At 47.8% G+C, this 17,894-nt stretch overlaps 10 protein-coding genes and 1 non-coding gene across 11 annotated transcripts; 9 read left to right on the top strand and 2 right to left on the bottom strand.

Annotated features, from left to right (window-relative positions):
* Positions 1 to 132: 132 nt before the first annotated feature.
* On the top strand, positions 133 to 1,040 carry LY89DRAFT_696234 (Translin; the record flags this gene model as incomplete). Its single annotated transcript, XM_018216814.1, has 3 exons — positions 133 to 308; positions 358 to 375; positions 428 to 1,040. The coding sequence occupies 3 exons, from the start codon at positions 133 to 135 to the stop codon at positions 1,038 to 1,040; spliced, it is 807 nt and encodes a 268-aa protein (XP_018073111.1).
* A 343-nt stretch (positions 1,041 to 1,383) lies between these two features.
* Positions 1,384 to 2,474, top strand: LY89DRAFT_613842 (sym-1). Its single transcript, XM_018210671.1, has 3 exons — positions 1,384 to 1,455; positions 1,526 to 1,686; positions 1,741 to 2,474. The coding sequence occupies exons 1-3, from the start codon at positions 1,445 to 1,447 to the stop codon at positions 2,082 to 2,084; spliced, it is 516 nt and encodes a 171-aa protein (XP_018073110.1). The 5' UTR covers positions 1,384 to 1,444; the 3' UTR covers positions 2,085 to 2,474.
* Positions 2,173 to 2,617, top strand: LY89DRAFT_504347 (uncharacterized protein). The gene has a single exon (XM_018207994.1). The coding sequence runs from the start codon at positions 2,331 to 2,333 to the stop codon at positions 2,568 to 2,570; it is 240 nt and encodes a 79-aa protein (XP_018073109.1). The 5' UTR covers positions 2,173 to 2,330; the 3' UTR covers positions 2,571 to 2,617.
* Positions 2,618 to 2,808: 191 nt separating this feature from the next.
* LY89DRAFT_613837 (translation initiation factor Eif4e) lies at positions 2,809 to 4,388 on the top strand. The gene is made up of 3 exons (XM_018210670.1): positions 2,809 to 3,257; positions 3,310 to 3,381; positions 3,432 to 4,388. The coding sequence occupies exons 1-3, from the start codon at positions 3,054 to 3,056 to the stop codon at positions 3,918 to 3,920; spliced, it is 765 nt and encodes a 254-aa protein (XP_018073108.1). The 5' UTR covers positions 2,809 to 3,053; the 3' UTR covers positions 3,921 to 4,388.
* Positions 4,189 to 6,460, bottom strand: LY89DRAFT_683638 (acetyl-CoA synthetase-like protein). The gene is made up of 3 exons (XM_018214737.1): positions 5,970 to 6,460; positions 5,612 to 5,907; positions 4,189 to 5,561 (listed from the first exon to the last, which is right to left on the bottom strand). The coding sequence occupies exons 1-3, from the start codon at positions 6,193 to 6,195 to the stop codon at positions 4,299 to 4,301; spliced, it is 1,785 nt and encodes a 594-aa protein (XP_018073107.1). The 5' UTR covers positions 6,196 to 6,460; the 3' UTR covers positions 4,189 to 4,298.
* Positions 6,461 to 6,769: 309 nt separating this feature from the next.
* LY89DRAFT_582796 (bola-like protein) lies at positions 6,770 to 7,196 on the top strand (the record flags this gene model as incomplete). The annotated part of the gene is made up of 2 exons (XM_018209182.1): positions 6,770 to 6,811; positions 6,870 to 7,196. 2 exons carry the CDS (start codon positions 6,770 to 6,772, stop codon positions 7,194 to 7,196), a joined length of 369 nt encoding a protein of 122 aa, XP_018073106.1.
* Positions 7,197 to 8,649: 1,453 nt separating this feature from the next.
* On the top strand, positions 8,650 to 8,743 carry LY89DRAFT_t29. Its single transcript has one exon. It is a non-coding gene; the product is annotated as a tRNA-Val (tRNA).
* A 754-nt stretch (positions 8,744 to 9,497) lies between these two features.
* Positions 9,498 to 10,929, top strand: LY89DRAFT_553590 (nicotinate phosphoribosyltransferase-like protein; the record flags this gene model as incomplete). Its single annotated transcript, XM_018208336.1, has 2 exons — positions 9,498 to 9,693; positions 9,740 to 10,929. Coding segments are annotated over 2 exons (1,386 nt in total), but the record flags the coding sequence as incomplete, so codon positions are not given.
* Positions 10,930 to 11,411: 482 nt separating this feature from the next.
* On the top strand, positions 11,412 to 12,945 carry LY89DRAFT_696228 (acyl-CoA dehydrogenase-like protein; the record flags this gene model as incomplete). Its single annotated transcript, XM_018216813.1, has 6 exons — positions 11,412 to 12,141; positions 12,192 to 12,538; positions 12,586 to 12,640; positions 12,689 to 12,716; positions 12,765 to 12,790; positions 12,839 to 12,945. The coding sequence occupies 6 exons, from the start codon at positions 11,412 to 11,414 to the stop codon at positions 12,943 to 12,945; spliced, it is 1,293 nt and encodes a 430-aa protein (XP_018073104.1).
* Positions 12,946 to 13,452: 507 nt separating this feature from the next.
* On the top strand, positions 13,453 to 14,187 carry LY89DRAFT_667811 (O-methyltransferase-like protein family 3; the record flags this gene model as incomplete). The annotated part of the gene is made up of 1 exon (XM_018213002.1): positions 13,453 to 14,187. One exon carries the CDS (start codon positions 13,453 to 13,455, stop codon positions 14,185 to 14,187), a length of 735 nt encoding a protein of 244 aa, XP_018073103.1.
* A 184-nt stretch (positions 14,188 to 14,371) lies between these two features.
* Positions 14,372 to 17,266, bottom strand: LY89DRAFT_706407 (FAD-binding domain-containing protein). Its single transcript, XM_018217523.1, has 6 exons — positions 16,888 to 17,266; positions 16,462 to 16,831; positions 16,170 to 16,411; positions 15,967 to 16,121; positions 14,991 to 15,918; positions 14,372 to 14,943 (listed from the first exon to the last, which is right to left on the bottom strand). The coding sequence occupies exons 1-6, from the start codon at positions 16,985 to 16,987 to the stop codon at positions 14,783 to 14,785; spliced, it is 1,956 nt and encodes a 651-aa protein (XP_018073102.1). The 5' UTR covers positions 16,988 to 17,266; the 3' UTR covers positions 14,372 to 14,782.
* Between the last annotated feature and the right edge of the window lie 628 nt (positions 17,267 to 17,894).

The following is a 17,894-nucleotide window of genomic DNA, read 5'->3' as shown; positions in this document are numbered from 1 at the left end:
GTTTATCCACCACATGTGGCTGACAATGATCCTTGTGCAACTCCACACAAATTCCACACCTCACAGATCCGTCGAGCCTCCTCGAGGTTTGACACGAGGAGTTGGGATTCGATGTCCGACGACCCGAAGAACATGCCAGGTGTAAAGAGACATCACGATGGTGCCGAAAAACCTAAGAATACCGATGCAGCAACTTCGCCCTTCATAGGTATGTTCGAGGTCTTCCGCAGCGAATTGGACGAGCACCACGATCGAAGAGAGCGTATCATCAAGGCCTCGAGGGATATCACGGCGGCAAGCAAGAAGATGTGAGTCTAGGCTGTATCAAATGGTTTGATATCCGCTAATTATGGATAGCATCTTCGCACTTCAAAGGTACACTATCACGTGCGCTCCTATCTTGTTCAATGGGTGCTAATCGAAGCAGAGTACGAACTTTGAACAAGGCTGTACCTCCCAAGATCGCTGCAGAAGTCCTCGAGAAGACTACAACCATGTCAACCCAGTTTATGGCCATTGTACCGGACCTCGTTGGCATCAATGCATGGCGATACCAAAGACAAATCTCGGGAGGCATTCAAGAGTACATGGAAGCGATCTCTTTCCAGCATTATCTTCAACACCAGAAGCTGACCACTCTTGAGGAGGCTTCAAAATTATTGCCTGAAGGTGTTAACTTGACTGGGGATGATTATATTCTGGGCATCTTCGACTTGGTCGGGGAACTGATGCGGTTTGGGATCACTACCATGGCTACGACCGGAAGTCTTCCAGGATCCAAGGAAGTAGAAGGTTCTGAGGAGAAGCGTGACCTCTTGATGGATTTGAGATTGCTTCGAACTAGTTTTGAGGCATTAGATACTACTTCGTGTGGGGGTACTGGTCTAGGCAAGGATGTGGAGAAGAAAATGGAGGTGATGAAGACTTGTGTCGAGAAGGTTGAGACAGCTGTGTACGGGATGATCATCCGCGGCCGGGAGAGACCAAAGGGCTGGGTTCCAGATCTGGCTGATGACAGAGCACCCGTTGAGAGCTATTGAGAGAAGAAGAAATAGTTTGTTACTGGGCAAATTGAATGTGGGGGTTTCTCCCTCGTATGCATTGTCATCAAATTCCCAACTACCCCACAGATCCCCTCAGCTGATGCTTGAGGTAATAAAACTTTCCGTGGATTTTGGGATAATTGGTACCTGAATGTCTCACTTCTCTCAAAATATTCAATGTTTGAAGTCCACGTGAGGCTCCTCCACCACCTGTCGGAAATACAAAATGAGACATCCGGTCATGCTAGACTGTAATTGGCTATTCCGCCCCTTGTCGTTAAGCCACAGACGTTCCCACTTGCGGTTGGCGGAGGTTACTTTCTGGGAAGCTGGAGCTTCGCCGACAATAAAATCATTGTCCTTCTGCAACACAATTCTTGGAAGGAAAATCGGTCGCAAAGATGTTACGATGGTATGTCCATGTGTGCGACACACAATCGGCAACAATTGTCTGAAAAGAACCAATGTTGACCAAAATGCAGGTATCAAAGGAAGCTGGCCTCGAGCCCGATCTTGACGCAGAGCATCACCACCGCAGTGCTCTTCGCAACAGGAGATACCATGGCACAGCAACTGGTTGAGAAGCGCGGGCTCAAGAACCACGATATTGCCCGTTCGGGACGAATGGCATTGTACGGTGGAGGTGAGCTTCTCGACCCAATTGATGTCATGCCAAGCTAATGTTTATTTCTCCCAGCTGTCTTCGGTCCAGCAGCAACAACCTGGTTCAAGTTCCTCCAGAACAAAGTCGTCCTCAAGAATAAGAATGTCGAGATCGTTGCAAGAGTAGCAGCCGACCAAACCATATTCGCCAGCACCAACTTGTTCTGCTTCCTCAGCAGTATGGCTATAATGGAGGGCACAAGTCCAAAGGATAAATTGGAGAAGAGCTACTGGACTGCTCTGAAGAGCAATTGGATGGTTTGGCCCTTCATTCAAGTGGTCAATTTCAAGTTTATTCCTCTGCATCATCGGGTTTTGGTCGTCAACGTCATTTCTTTGGGATGGAATTGCTATTTGAGCTGGATCAACAGTCAATAAGGAGCGGACCTGTAGATATGGGCATAGGACTTTCGTTGGGCACACACCTGCCACCTTCCTCTATGTTTTGCATTTCAGAGAATTGCGGTTGGGTCTAGACAGTATTGGCGTCTGGGCATTTTCATAAAAGACAACTGCTATTTTGCGAGTTTTTGCAAGCTTTGAGACATAGAATAAGACTCAAGCATCATACACCTTCTGCAATGTCGCTTCTATTCTGCTTATGTCTTTATCTAATTGTGAGCAATGATTTGGTTCCAAAGTATCGAGGAAAAACTATATTGTACTACCATACTTTCCATGGTAAATCTAGCATTGCTGGACATACAATCGATTTTTGAGTACATATATCTCAAACATTGGGCCCTGAGGAATCCTGGCAATGCACCTTTACGGCGGAAGGCGAGTACGTGTACCTATGTACTAGTTAGAAAGTCGGTGACAGCAAGTGTAAATGGAGACACGGCCACAACTCTACATGATTGACCAGAAGATTAGTCCTTGTAGAACTTAAAACATCAGCTCGAAACGCCCCTTAGACCCAGCTTTTAAGCATACCTAGGTAATGGACTGAAAAACAGTTTCCAGAAGTATTCACGTGACCCATTATCCATTGGTGCCTGAATCAGAATTATAGTTTGAGGCAGCCATTTCCGGCAAGCGCAATCCAGCCGCAAACCTTCAAGATTTTGAGGCAATCGCACTTGTTGTGGACAAATTTCTCCCTCAAATACCAAAACAACCAACAATCGCCAAACGACTACTTGCCTGGTGCAATAGTCGCGTATCTCTCATATTTCTGACAGATACGATTCTGATTTTCCATTCACTTCAATCCGGCTCTGACGAAAGGATTCGGGAGGCACGAGCTCTATTTAAGAGCACATCGACACGATTTGGCCTTCAACTTCCTACACCTTCCACCGTCCTTGACGATTCTAGTCCGATACCCCACACCTAATCACAATCATGGCAGCCGCAGTAGATTCACAGGTCGATCTCTCTACAATCCCCATCTCGCCGGAAGGCACGAATGGCCAGGACGAGAACAAGAACCCCAATGGTGATTCCGACGAGCAGATTACTGTCTTCCATGACAAGGATAACTTCAATGTTAAGCATCCGCTCATGAACAAGTGGACCCTATGGTTCACCAAGCCACCGTCTGGAAAGGTGAAGATATACCCCTCCTACTAAGTTGAATATCTACTTACCTTCTATACAGGGCGACAACTGGAATGATCTGTTGAAGGAGGTTATTACTTTCAACTCTGTCGAGGAATTCTGGGGTGTCTACGTATGTTCTTTATCTGCCAATCCTATGAATAGATACTAACCAAACAATAGAACAACATTGCTCCTGTCTCTGAACTCGCCCTCAAGTCCGATTACCACCTCTTCAAGCAAGGCGTCCGACCAGAGTGGGAGGATCCCCAAAACAAGCACGGCGGAAAGTGGTCCTACCAATTCAAGGAGAAGCGCAATGTCCCTATCGACGACCTCTGGCTCCACGTCATGCTATCAGCCATCGGCGAGACTCTCGAGGAGGAGGAAGACGGAGAACTCATGGGCGTCGTCGTTAATGTCCGAAAAGGCTTCTACCGTATCGGTGTCTGGACCCGAACCATCGGCAAGAGCATCCCAGGAGGCGGCGAGGCCGATGTTGCAGGGGGCAAGGGTCGCTCGTTGGAGAAGGGCAAGGAGATCTTGATGAACATCGGTCGCAAGTTCAAGGATGTGCTGAAGATTCCCGCTTCGGAGCAAGTCGAGTTCTCGGGCCACACGGAGAGTGCGCATAGTGGTAGCACGCGTGCGAAGGCCAAGTACACGGTCTAGATGCTTTCCTTGCTTTTCGTTCGGTTGTTCATTAGGCATTGCGATGATATTTCATGGGGCGGGTCAAAGCATGGTCTTATGCATTGTAGGCTCGTCTTGGCTATGGCTCTGGTTTCCTGCTTGAGAGAGCGAGAAAAACTTTATGGCGTTATGATCGTGCGGTGGTTGTGCTGGGAAAGGAAGTGTCTATAGATGGATGGAGGGAGAAAGAAAATAAAAGTCAATGAATACCCAGTGATGAAATGTCTATGTCTTCATGTGTTTCTCTCTCTCGATATATTTGTATTTGTGGTCGAGTGGTAGATGCGGTTCTTTTTTCTTGTCTAATCATATATACAAGTCTATAGCGTGTTATACACTCTACCTCTATCCCCTATCCTACAAATCCTTCTCATCCCCACTCATCTCATCCCCACTCATCTCATCCCTAAACAACTTCCTCACCAAAACCTTCTTATTAACCTTCCCCATAGCATTTCTCTCTATGCCTGACACAACCTTCATAACCTGCGGAATCTTATACCCCGCCAACCTGCCCTTCAACGCCCGTCTCATATCCAACGGTCCCCAAACCCCCTCCTTCCTGCCCCCCGTCACCGGATCCCTTAACACAATCACGCACCCGACTTTCTGGCCCCAGTTACCCGAGGAGACTGCTACAATGGCACATTCCAACACTTGCGGCAGAGAAAGTAATTCCCGCTCAACTTCGAGCGCGGATACTTTTTCGCCGCCAGATTTGATGATATCAGACGACAGACGGCCATGGATGAAATACATCGGCCCCTTCCCCGTCGTATCCGAGACCCCCTCCACGAACCTCCTCACCGCAACATCGCCCGTGCGAAACCAACGCCCTTTACCGTCCTCGCCCTCAATATGCTCTTTCTTCGTCGCAGCCTCGTTGCCCCAATACTCGGCAAATAATCCCGGACCGCGTAACTGGATCTCACCATCTCGTTCTTTTCCATTTGGGCCAATTTCCTCGCCGGGGAGGATGATGGAGTTGCTTTCGGATTCGTAGAGTCGGGCTTCGACGCCGGGGAGCGGCCAGCCGACGGAACCGTCGACGCGGGTGGAGAATGGGAGGCCGCACGAGAGGGCCATGCCGACTTCGGTCATGCCGTAGCGTTCGAGGAGGATGTTGCCGTTAGAGAGGGTTTCCCAGGCTTTTTTGGTGGGGGTCGGGAGCGCGGCGGAACCGGAGATGTTGAGGCGGAGGTGGGAGGGGGAGATGGCTTTTTGGGCAGCGGTTTGGGTGTGTGGGAGCAGGGTGGGGAACGTGGCGAGGAGGCGATTGTAGACTGTCGGCACGACGGTGAAGAATGTTATAGGTGAGGGAGAGGGAGAGGGTGAGGTGGAGTGGCCGTTTGTGAGGGTTGTGCCGTTGGTTTGAGAGTGGCCGTTGGTGGTGGGGAGGAAAGGGGCTGCGAAGCGGTTCCATACTGCGGTTGCATTGAACGGGAAGAGGAATTCGATGGTTGAGCCAGCGAAGAGGGGTGCGAAGATAGCGTTAATGGTGCCGTGGATGTGATGGAGTGGTAAGACGTGAAGGAGGTAGTCTGTTGGACGGTAATCCCATGCTGTTATTAAGGACTTGGCTTGTGCTGTCATTGCTGCTGTTGGCAACAAGACGCCTTTCTACAAAATTGTTAGTCAATTGGCCTCTGGAAGTCAAGTAAAATTCTTACAGGTCGATTCGTAGTCCCAGATGTATATAACATCATACCTCCAGCACCTTCTGTAGGTCCCTCGAGCTTAACCTCCTCATAGTCCCCACCACCAAGCTTCTTCTCCAGCTTAACATGCTTCGGACTTCCCTGCAACCCCTCTTTATAAACATCCAACGCCTGCTTCTCAAACTTGCTCGAGGACAATAGCATCGAAGCCTGGCTCTGATCCATGATATACTGCAACTCATGCGGAGGAAACGCCGGCGAAAGAGGCAACGCAATCGAATGCGTCCCCAAAATACTTAACAGCGTCACTACTCTCACAATCAATTACTCTCCTTACACTCCATAGATAGGTATATTTGATTCTGCGCACCTACATAGTCATAACTATTCTCGACCAAAAAAGCTATCCTCTCGCCCTGAATCCCATCACTCCTCCCGGACTCAACCAAGAGCCTCTCCTTCCGCTCCGCGACATCGCTCAGCAGCTCCCCGTACGTGAGGCTTCGGCCGCTGGCGGAATGCACCACGACGGTGGATTTGGGGTCGTGTGCTGCGATCGCCTCGAAGATTGGGAGGCGTGGTAATGTGGATGCCATTCTCAGACCTATTATTCTATTATGGCGTAATTGGGTTGAGATAAAAGAGCGTGTAAAGAGAGTAGTAGTCGTTCTCGCAAAGAGCATTGTGTAGAAGAAGAGAAAAAGCAGAAAGAAGAGAAGCTCGAATTAAATGTCCGAGAGAGAGTCGTGGATCGGCAAATTGTTGGTGCAGGGGACCATCTTACGGACTTTCTTCCAGGCACAGCAAAGCTACAGGGTCCGGCAGATCTGCTGGGTGTGGTTTGGTGGTTTGGCATAGAGGGGCGTTTGGCGGCTGCTGTGGGAAAAGGCCGGGGAGTGTTGGGATGCGATTCGGCCTTAGAAATATTTGCGATGCGGCGCTCGCTAGGGCTGAATTCTCAAGATCAGTCCTCATACTGCAGAATCTACAGCCTCGTCTGCAAGGTTTTGGATTAACGGCAACGACAACGACGACGACCGAATACTTCGAATTCGATTGTTGAGGTTGAGACCGACAACAGGAGAGAGAAAGGGAATAGACTTGATGCTCCGAACCTCCGTCTTCAGATTAGCTGTGACAAAGCGCTCACTCTCAACCACCACCCGCATCATGGCCTCCCAAACCCCCATGGAAGACATCATGCGCTCAAAGGTCCCCCTTTCCTTCCTCCCTCCCCACATCAAGCAGCCCATTCTAACTTACCATCTAGTTAACCGCAGCCCTCTCCCCAACAAAACTCGAAATCCACAACGACTCGCACAAACACGCGCACCACCAAGCGATGGCAAACTCGACCTCCGCAGAAACGCACTTCAGGGTCCTGATCACGAGCGAGGCGTTCAAGGGCAAGATGCAGCCGGCGAGGCATCGCATGGTGTATGCGTTGTTGAAGGAGGAGATGGCGCGGGAGGCTGGGATTCATGCGTTGCAGTTGAGGACGAAGACGGTGGAGGAGGATGAAAAGGCGCTGGTGAGGGAGAAGGAGGAAGAGGAAGGGAAGAAGGATGCTGGGGTCATGGTTGAGGGGAACTCTTAGGTATGCTGGGGTTGTGATATACAGGTGTAAGAGGGGAGAGGTACATATTGCGTTAACAGGTTATAGAGCCTGTTGTACTATAGGAAGTCATGAATGAATGACCAACGATACCCCAAAAACACAAAAGCGAGGAAGTCCTACCACTTGTCTTAACTCCTAACAATTCTTCAAAATCATATCGTCCGGAATTTCGACAAGACCTTGGTTGAAATTTACGCAAACCTCTCCAATCCGGCGAATTGCGCGTTTCGCGCAAATTGCGCAATACGCGCAACGAATGGAATTTATACAGGATCTGTCCTTTTCTATATACTTTCACACTACAACAAAATATCCCCCTCCATAACCACAACTAATCCTCCAAATTCGACCTCTATTTCAGGCCAATGATCCTTCTACCTCACCAAAGTCCAATATAGCCCCTTCGCAACGACACCTGCTTGTCTTAGAAGGCGCAAGATCAGCAACCTCAACGAGAATCACTTGACGCGATCATCAAGGAGGAACACTCTCCAAATCGAAATTCTTGAGCTAGAACATGGGCCTCAAGAAACGCCGCATATGATCCTCTTGCACTTGCTAGGAAATCGACGAAGATTAAAAGCAAGAACTTGAAGGACAGCTTGCGTTCGAGAATGTATCCGCTCTATCGAGCTTGTGTTTACCGCCCCAAATGCCCGAGTAGGAACTCGATTTACCTGAAGTATCTTCTGCGTCTACTGAGCGCTTTTTGTTGTCCGACTGTGTGGTGTCGACGAGGGAGCAGCAGGCGGAAGCAATGCTGAAGCTGCAAGGTAGAGGCTATCGAGGCGGATATGCATGACGGGGAGCCTGCCAGATGATCTCTTGCTCTAAAGTACGAATCGATGCTTCGGGTGCTAGATGCACCTTTCTTCATGACTTGGTCAACTTTGACGCAGGATTCGCGATGTCCATGGTGATGTTCTTTTAAGACCCTCTTCGAAGCTGGTTATCTTAGGACTATAGTTTGACTACGCAGGCCTAAGAGACAAAGAAGAATTGAAGTCTGTTTTTCATTTGAGAGAAAAAGCCCGCTTGAGAATCCGTGAAGGCAGGAACTCGTTGAAGGAAGGATGCCTAGGCCTGGTGAGGAAAGAGCTTGTGCTAAGCGAGATCCTTGGAGACATCATGTTAAACCGTAGAATCTGCGCCTTCGGTCTCTCATTATTTACTTTACTATACACTACCTGATAGAGATACCTTTACCATATGATATGCAGTGTCAGTTATATCACATTAGAACTACTGGATTAAATTAGTAGCTTTTATAAATACGAAGTAATAAGTCTCTAAAACGATGGTTCTGATATAACTTATAAAAAAATCCGGTATTCTTGGCGAGAAGAGAAGCTTTGATTGGTCAAGAAGCGAAACTTTTCACTTAATTATCAAAAAATTTCATAGGACCAAATAAGCAATTTTTCTGTCCAATGGCCGACTGGTGTAGTGGTTATCACGTCTGCTTTACACGCTTCGAACGGAGCTCATATCGCAGCAGGTCGCCGGTTCGATCCCGGCGTTGGTCAAAACCCTTGGATCTTGGGGCTCTTTTTAGTTTTGCTTTTGCTTAATCACCCTTCATATGTTACATTATATTATTAAATTAGAAGTGATCTGGTTCCTGTTTTTGGGCCTTGTTCATTGACATTCTTCGTTATCATGAATACAACTTTTGCATGTATTCACGAGCTATGACCGATCATATCTGCAGTACAGGCTTTGTAACAAATCCCGTTGACTCTGATGCACTGAGGCATTAGAAAAACTCACACAACATACCCGAGAATGTTGATGTACTATGCTTCGGCGGTGCAATCACGGCGAGAGTGTGCAGCAAAAACTGAAGACTCTTTAGAAAGTCGACTCACAATTGCAGTACTTTTTGTTTTGTGGTGCAATTCGACTATTTTTCCTATTGTATCACCGCCTAAGCAAACCTATTCCGAGCCAATACTAGACATGCAGTGCAACCTTGGTACTTGACACTATACTCTAGAACTCGCATATGAAACTTAAGTTATGATTACACTTCATTCAGAAACTCCATACAACCTGTTACATCTCTGACTCGAGTAGCAAAGGCTTCCTTTCATCCCACCTCTAGCGTATCGCTTAGCAGCGGGGCGCTATCTAATCACCGACCCGCAGCTTCCTTCCTTTTCCTCTTCTGTTTGCTTCATGGCTCACTCTTGCATAGCTGGACACGCGTCTTTGTCGCAGTTCCATATCTAGGGGAAGCTTTCCCACCTTTCGCTTGAAGCTTCCTTCACTTCAACAACCATGGATTTCAACGGCTCCAACCCATTTCCCGAGGGAGTCATCTCCTTCCTCGACACGGATCTCTACAAGCTGACTATGCAATGCGCCGTCTTGAAGTACTTTCCAGATGTGCAAGTCAGCTATGCTTTTAAGAATAGGACCCCGGAGAAGAAATTATCTAGAGCCGCATTTCAATGGTTGCAGATCCAAATCAATAGTGAGTCTTGCCAGCCTTGCGCACAGCGGCTTCTAACATTGCATAGAGCTTGGAAACATAGCCCTCTCGAATGATGAACTGCGATTTCTGCAGACGACATGCACGTATCTTAACAAAGCCTACCTCGAATTTCTAAAAGAATTCCGACTCAATCCTCGAGAGCAGGTCACAGCCTCGTTTGTCGCGATTAATGACACTGGAAGTGAAGATGACATTGGCGAAGTCGACCTTGTGATTAAGGGCAAATGGGTCGATACGATTCTCTACGAAATTCCGCTGCTCGCTTTGACTAGTGAGGCATATTTCAGGTTTATGGACACAGATTGGACATATGATGGTCAAGAGGAAAAGGCCTACGACAAGGGTATGCGGCTACTGGAAGCAGGCTGCATTGTCTCCGAGTTTGGCACACGGAGGAGAAGAGATTACCATACCCAAGCACTTGTCTTCCGAGGTCTTGTCAAAGCCAAGAAGGATGGTCAGAAGAAGGGCCTTCCAGGGCAGATCTCGGGAACGAGTAATGTTCACTTGGCTATGAGATTTGGCATTCCCCCAATTGGTACCGTGGCGCACGAGTGGTTCATGGGCGTCGCAGCTATCACCGGTGATTACGACAATGCGACAAGAAATGCACTCAGCTACTGGGTTGGTTGCTTCGGAGAAGGCGTTTTAGGCATTGCTTTAACAGACACATTTGGCACGCCTGTCTTCCTGAAGGCTTTTAACGAGCCGATCCAGAAAGTGACGGATGGAAAGCAAGATGGTGTAGCCACAGGAACTCTGGAAAGCGAAGAAAAGCCAAGAACATTCGCAGAGGTCTTCACTGGTGTGCGACAAGATTCAGGTGACCCAGCCAACTTCGTAAAGTTGATGCGGGAGTTCTACGACAAAGTTGGTATCAAGGAGAAGAAGACTATTGTCTTTTCAGATTCTCTCAATATTGATCTCTGCATCGAGTACAAGAAAATCTCCGATGAAGCTGGCTTCAATTGTACGTTTGGTGTTGGGACTTTTTTCACCAACGACTTCGTACACCAGACTACTGGCAAGAAGTCTGTTCCTCTAAATATCGTCATAAAATTGAGTTCGGCTGCTGGCAACCAAGCTATCAAGATCAGTGATAATATCGGGAAGAACACTGGTGATAGGGAAACTGTCGAGAAGGTCAAGATGCAACTGGGTTACGTTGAGGAGGATTGGAAGTTAGGTGATGAGGCCAAGCGATGGGGAACTGAAGAAGAAGCCGTTAAGATATGAATGTCACACATTAGGGGGCTAATGAGTGGATGAATTGCATGAAATGGCGTAATGATGGGAGGAGAGCATTATTACCACTGTGGAGTTGAGGCAATGATTTAGACGTTGGCATAGAATGGATATTTTGAGCCACAATCTTACAGCCACGGAAGTGAGCATTTCTATCAACTTTTCACGTCCCATAAAAGAATTTCTGCCGGACCCTGCAGCTGTTTCTGCAGTATCAATCAATCATGACGACTCGCTTTACGGTAGTAGCGTCGTCCCGAGGAACATTTCATACCCGGCACTACGGCTCACCCCGCCTAAGATTACCCAGCCAGCTTAGCTTCTTACCTATAGTAACTGTCTAAGTAAAATCTCATTTCTCATATATTCATATCACAGCTCCAACCCAACAAAATCTACTCTCCTCACATTTACTGAACCTCAAAATGGCACCCAACCCCTCCCACGGAACCATGAGTTTTGCTCTCCCACCTGATCTAATCACCTACCTCCAAAACCTCGACAAATTCATAGAAGACAAAATCACCCCCCTCCAAAACTCCAACGACAACAACCGCTTCTTCGACCACCGCCGAGAAAACTCCCGCACCGACTGGGCCGCCGGTGGTCTCCCCACTACTGAATGGGAAGACCTACTCTCCCAAGCCCGGCAACTCGCCGACGAAGCAGGATTCTACCGCTTCTGCCTCCCGTCCGAGTACGGCGGCCAGAACGGCGGCAATCTATGGATGGCGGTTATCAGGATGCATCTAGCGAAGAAGGGGCTGGGCTTGTTTAATGATTTGCAGAACGAGCATTCGGTCGTGGGCAATTTTCCGGATGTGTTGATGGTGCGGGAATTCGGGACGGAGGAGCAGAAAGAGATTTTTATTAGGGGGAGGCTGGAGGGGAAGGTCGGGTTTGCGTTTGGGTTGACGGAGCGGGGGCATGGGAGTGATGCTACGCATATGAGCACGTATGCGGAGAGGAAGAGGAAAGGGGAGCAGGAGGGGTGGTGTATTAATGGGGGGAAGATGTGGATTAGTGGGATGCATCGGGCGACGCATTGTATTGTTTTTGCGAGGACGGGTGGGAAGGCGGGGGATGCGTTGGGGATTACTGCTTTTTTTGTGCCGAGGGATGCGGATGGGTTTGAGGTGGAGAGTTATGAGTGGACGTTTAATATGCCGACTGATCATGCTAGTATGTTGAAAACGTTCGAGGATGAGTAAAAGATGCTGATGAGTATTCAGCATTGAGCTTTTCAGACGTTTGGATCCCGGATTCGGCTGTGCTGGGGAAAGTCGGATTTGGATTGCCTATTGCTCAGACTTTTGTGCATGAAAACAGGTTGAGGCAAGCAGCAAGCTCTCTCGGTGCAGCGATGTACTGTATTGAAGAGAGTGTCAAATATGCGAGGAAGAGGAAGCCGTTTGGCAAGGAACTTTCCAGCAACCAAGGAATACAATTTCCGCTCGTGGAGCTTGCGACTCAGGCTGAGATGTTGAGGCTGTTGATTTTGAGGACTGCTTCTGAGATGGACAAAATGACACAGAGAGAGATTGAAAGGGATTTGGGAGATAAAGTATCGATGTGCAACGTAAGAGCCATGGAACGAGGATAACGCAGTTGCTGACAGAGAAGTAGTATTGGGGAAATCGATTATGTACGCAAGCAGCTGACCGAGCAATGCAAGTCCATGGTATTTCAGTCAACATAATGTGAGCAGAACTTTACTGATAGACATCAGGTGGGATTGGCTATTCACGACATAAACCGTAAGTGGAACCATGACATCTTGTTCGCCGGGGCTAACATTCTCGCAGCTTCGAACATATATATAGACATCATCGTAAGTATCGTCTCTCAAACTAATCAAGATAATGCTAAACTCTTATAGGTCGATACCGCATTACTGAAGGCAGTGAAGAGATACAAATGAGGAAAATTGCAGCATATCTTTTTGGCTATGTCGGGCCAAGAAAAGCCGAACTTTCAAAGCTATAGAGCCATTTAGCGGAAACCTATTCCTTTTTTTATATAGCTAAAATTTGTAGAAGAAGATGTGCTCTTGTTGGATGCCGAGAATCGGAAGTCCATATCAGGGAAGCAGACGCGTCATCGCTCGATACAGGCGTAACGTTGTCTATGCATGCTTGAGACGGCACATCCACGACTTTAACATTTGTCGAATCATCAAAGATGGATTTTGTGCCATCAAGGTTTTAGATTTGGGTCAATGTTGCCATGATCCACATTTCCGTTGCGTACTAAATAGCACCTTTCGGACTGGAAATCAAATTCTCGGATCCGAGACCTCAATGTCGGACGCGAATGCAAAGATAGGACCCTATCAATTCGAGATATAAACTCCAAAATGGCCTGAGACTCTAATGCATTCCCTCCACCAGAATATTGGACTACTTACAACTTGCAAGGAGCAGCCATAGGAAGAGTCTTCTTCTCCAAACCATCCTGAACAAAACGATATTTTGGGGGACTTCATTCTCCAAAATGGCTCAACAACAACATCGTCCAGGACATCATGATCCCGAATTCACAACTAATCCGTTATGGGCGGCAGTGAATGAGTACACAATGTCTCATCTTCACCCATCATCACGACCCAACGGTGCTGTTTTGGACTCAACACTCGAAAGCATAAAATCAAACGGCACGCCATCAGGCTCCACGGGCACTGTGCAGAGCAAATTCCTTGAGCTGCAATGCCGCATCCTGAAAATCAAGCATGTGCTTGAAATTGGAACCCTTGGAGGCTACACATCAATCCGGATAGCAACCGAAAACCCTCGGTGTCATGTCACTAGTATCGAGGTATCCGAGAAACATGCTGCCGTTGCCAGAGAAAACATCACCAAGGCAGGAGTGGCTGATCGTGTCGAGGTTTTGGTGGGACCTGCACTTGAAATCTTGCCTACTTTGCTGGCTGATATTGAAGCTGGGAAAAGGGAGAGGTTTGGCTTGACATATATTGATGCGGATAAACTGAACAGTGTAAATTATTTTGATTTTGGAGTGAAGATGGGGTATTCTGGTGGGCTGGTAGTGGTTGATAACATGGTAAGTAGGGGAAATCTTGTTGTGGAAGATAAAAGAGATCATGAGCATGTCAAGGGGGGCAGATTGGTTGTTGAGACTGTAGGGAAGGATACCAGAGTCGATGCAGTGGTGATGCAAACTGTGGCGAAGAAGAATTATGATGGCTTCTTGTTTGCAGCAATCAAGTAGTTTGAGAGATCAAATTATTCTAGACGATGATGTATATTCTCACTTGAGATTTGAAATATGTGAATCTGGAGTTTCAAAAAGAGAGAATGAATCGTGGCTTGAGACATCAAGCGCTAGGTTACAGTACTGCACTAGGCCGCTTTAGATTGAGTTTGAAATGACCTCAACATCCGTTTTCCACACTGCAACACAACGACACAGCAACACTGATCGGAACGACATTTCTCTACCTCTGGCTCTACCTCTGGGATATCAAAATGTAATCCCCACTACGAGGCTTCAAATCGATTGGAACCGCAATCAGTATCGCCATACCCTAGCCGAATATCCTTCCTTCTCAGCCTCATTACGACGAGCACAGGGAAGGTCTAAGAACGCTGACTTCGCTCGTGCCCTGAGGAGCCATGAGAACAAAGGTCCCTCGAGCACCCAGCGTATCTGGAACTAAAAGTCGCGAATTCATGTCCACCAATGTCTTAGATGGAGGGGCATCAAATCTGTCTGTCATAAATCATTATCTTGTACAGGCATATTTACAGAATTATCTTCAATATCTACAACAAATTGAACATTTTAACTGCGTCCGTTCATACCTCTATACTGGACAGAGTCTACCATTTTGCGTGGGTAGTCCGGTCAACTGGCCGGTGATATACCAGTTCTCGGATCCAACACCGGTTGGAGTATAGAACAAACTCTTTGGGTCATATTGCTGCTTCAAGGCATACAGCCTGTCATAGTTGGTGCCATAGAAAGCTTGGAAGTGTCAGCACTGTATACGATCTGGATGGAAACCTTCTTACCTTGCTGGAAATTTGGCTCTGAAATATCAGCCTCGGACATATAAGCACCAGCATTTGGAGACACATCTCGCCACTTCTGCATCCAGTCGTATGTCAAAGTCTCGGAAGCCTCGACAATGGTCGTATCGTTTGCGGAGCTGTCCCAGAGAGTGGCAAGAATGGCATGCAGACAGGTCCCGCGCCACGCTGGGTTCACTGAGTTGTCAGAGTTGTCATTCTCTGCAGCAGCAATGTTGAAAGCGAGGAAAGAGCCGCCCAGCTCGACTGTGGTCTTGATGGCATCAAAAGTGGCGTTGAGCGAAGTATCATTTGCCCAATTCGATTTGGGAAAGAGTCGAGAAGCCGTTTTGATGTTCGTGATGCCTACAGTCTCAAGAGGGAAGTTCGCCCACCAAGCGTCATAGAAGTCGCTGTACTCGTTAATCACGGGAGTAATTGTGATTCCGAGAGCAGCAAGTCGATCAAACCAGGGCGCAACCAATGCTTCGACTTCGCTTACAGTTTTGTTCGGTGCAAAAAATGGTGCCATTCCAAATGAGTATGAGTCCGCACCAGTGAGTATTGTGCTGAAGTAAGCGTATATGCCGGCATCGGTGTACTCCACGAAGTAATCGAAATATGTTCTCACGCCCTCCCAAAATGTTGTTGAGGTCAAGTTGGTGCTGGTAGCGAAGCTGAAGGTCATCACCGTCACTGGGAGGACTGGATACACTCTCGCTGTCACTGAAACGACGACTCCGAAGGTACTGCCGCCACCTCCACGAAGACCCCAGAATAAGTCGGGGTTCTCCTCCAAACTGGCTGTCACGAATCTTCCATCTGGGGTTACGACCTCAATAGAGAGAACTTGGTCTGCGGCCATGCCATACAGTGAAGACAGCGGGGAATGTCCACCACCAGCAAGGAAGCCACCTCCAACACCAACCGTCTTATCATAGTCAGTATTAACTCAATTCTCAACGAATTTGATACTTACACGTCCTTCTCCACCAACAACAGTTACTCCAAGAGATTGCGCTGCGGTGTAGATCTCGAAGGCCCGGACACCAGCACCCATCTTAACGGCTTTTCCCGTATAAATGGTACTATTGTACTCTGGAATATAAGTGATATCTCTCAAGTGATGAGTCCCTGAAACTTGTCAGCTCTGCTCTTAAGCTTGATACATAGGCAGCGTACAGATTGAAAGTGCCCCTGCGCCTGCACTTTTTCCATTGAAGTCATGGCCAGTGTTTTTGACCACCAATCTGAGATTTGCATTGCGAGCAAAGTTCACAGCCAGCTGAATTTGAGCGACACTTGAGACGTTCACAGCATAGCTGGGGTAAGCACCTAGCGTGCAGTTGGCAGTTGGGTCATCAGTTGGCATGCATGTTCGTCCTTGGTAGAGAGGCCACATGATTGAGGTGGGGTCTTCCTCACTTGAAACTATCAGCATCCATTTTCGACTGAAGAAAAGACTCACACTCACTGCAGATAGCTGTCTGTCCAGTTGTTGGTAATTGTCGTACATAAGGCTGCATTCTCTTCAGAAGGCCAATCATTGTAGCAAGGTGCTGCAAGTGGTACAGTCTTGATCAAGCTTTGACCAAGCAGGAGGTCGAAAATATACCAGACCAGTGTTGAAGGATACGCTTGATCTCCAGGAAAGACTTTGCAGCCCAGCGATCTTGCGTCGATTGAAGTGGCATTGTCGTCAAATGCGAACAACGACGCATTTGCCAAATCAATACTGGTCAAATTTGCGACAACAGCATCGGTTAGCTGAAGAGTCTCAGGAGCGGATAGATCTTCATCTGAGACAATTGCTACAGCTGGGCTCAACGTCGATGCATTCACAGCTGCGGTGAACATTAGCGCAATGGTATAACCATTTTGGGTATGTTCGGATCCTAACCGACGGTCTGATTGTCGACAGTGATTGTCGACGATTGCGCAATGACCGAGGACACAGTGAGCAAGGAAGCTGCCACTCTTGCATATGATGAAACACCCATTGTTCTTAGCGAGATGAAATATCTGCAGTCAAAGAACTCTGCTGAAGTGTTCGCCAAGAGAAGGAAATGCTGGCGAGTTGGGATGAAGAACAAGAGAACTTAGACATCACACAGATTATATCTGCTCCTTCGATCGACATCCATTCTTCCTTAAATTGCAACGAATTCCTTCGGGAATGACTTGAGTAGTTGTTCAAGGTCTCCATGTTCAATATTGGCAATACTTCAAGGGTCTTTCTGTATACTATATTGCTAGTCGCATGTCAAAATAGACGATTCTCCTCCCAACTCCCTCGGCAACCCCAGCAAAGAGACGCTCAACCTATCAAAACGTTCGAGGACCGCTCATGGTCTTCCAAGAGCCAGTCTTCTCTGAGAAGATCCCAAGATTCCAGAAGTTCCGGAGTCTAATATTAGGGCCCACTATACTAGGGTAAGCCACTCGCGTAGCCTGTGGTAAGCATCCTGAGCCCCAGATTTGATATGAGCACAAAATTATTTTTAATTGCGATTGTGGGGCTTTCAGATTGCTCCGTTCTGCAAGTTGAAAATGTTTTACTTGTCTAGTCAAAGCTACAGCTTATGCTGTTTATGCTGTTCATGTAGAAACCGAGTCTGTCCTTGCTCTATGATTCGAACCTACTCGCTGAGAACGATCCTGCGAAGCACCTCAAGGGAGATTCTTGGAAAGTCTCCACCTTACGTGCGAGCTTCTTGAACGAGGAATTGAGCCGTTCGTACGTTATCGGGCCCGGATACCATGTCGTTTGCGTGGCAAGCTGCAAGGCACGGCCACGCGGTTTCTCGGGCATTTCCCTTAAAGCAGCTTTTTATGCCGCTTTGAACCAGACAGGAGCTGTTTTGTGTCTTCGTTGAAAGGCAGAAATGCGCAATTGTTCACGGTGTA

The sequence above is a fragment of the Mollisia scopiformis genome (genome assembly GCF_001500285.1).
Source record: "Mollisia scopiformis unplaced genomic scaffold LY89scaffold_9, whole genome shotgun sequence".
In the NCBI taxonomy this organism is placed as follows: domain Eukaryota; kingdom Fungi; phylum Ascomycota; class Leotiomycetes; order Helotiales; family Mollisiaceae; genus Mollisia; species Mollisia scopiformis.
This window is presented reverse-complemented; position numbering and strand designations above follow the sequence as displayed.

Excerpts from the sequence above, each read along its gene's own strand:
- LY89DRAFT_613842 (XM_018210671.1), top strand. Across the intron at positions 1,687-1,740 it reads AATGGCATTGTACGGTGGAG|CTGTCTTCGGTCCAGCAGCA; the intron begins GTGAGCTTCTCG and ends TATTTCTCCCAG.
- LY89DRAFT_504347 (XM_018207994.1), top strand. The coding sequence starts at position 2,331 with ATGATTTGGTTCCAAAGTATCGAGGAAAAACTATATTGTACTACCATA.
- LY89DRAFT_613837 (XM_018210670.1), top strand. The coding sequence starts at position 3,054 with ATGGCAGCCGCAGTAGATTCACAGGTCGATCTCTCTACAATCCCCATC. Across the intron at positions 3,258-3,309 it reads CCAAGCCACCGTCTGGAAAG|GGCGACAACTGGAATGATCT; the intron begins GTGAAGATATAC and ends CCTTCTATACAG. Across the intron at positions 3,382-3,431 it reads AGGAATTCTGGGGTGTCTAC|AACAACATTGCTCCTGTCTC; the intron begins GTATGTTCTTTA and ends ACCAAACAATAG.
- LY89DRAFT_683638 (XM_018214737.1), bottom strand. The coding sequence starts at position 6,195 with ATGGCATCCACATTACCACGCCTCCCAATCTTCGAGGCGATCGCAGCA. Across the intron at positions 5,908-5,969 it reads GAATAGTTATGACTATGTAG|TGACGCTGTTAAGTATTTTG; the intron begins GTGCGCAGAATC and ends TTGTGAGAGTAG. Across the intron at positions 5,562-5,611 it reads CTGGGACTACGAATCGACCT|AAAGGCGTCTTGTTGCCAAC; the intron begins GTAAGAATTTTA and ends ACAATTTTGTAG.
- LY89DRAFT_706407 (XM_018217523.1), bottom strand. The coding sequence starts at position 16,987 with ATGGGTGTTTCATCATATGCAAGAGTGGCAGCTTCCTTGCTCACTGTG. Across the intron at positions 16,832-16,887 it reads TGTCGACAATCAGACCGTCG|CTGTGAATGCATCGACGTTG; the intron begins GTTAGGATCCGA and ends TGTTCACCGCAG. Across the intron at positions 16,122-16,169 it reads CGCAGGGGCACTTTCAATCT|GGACTCATCACTTGAGAGAT; the intron begins GTACGCTGCCTA and ends GACAAGTTTCAG.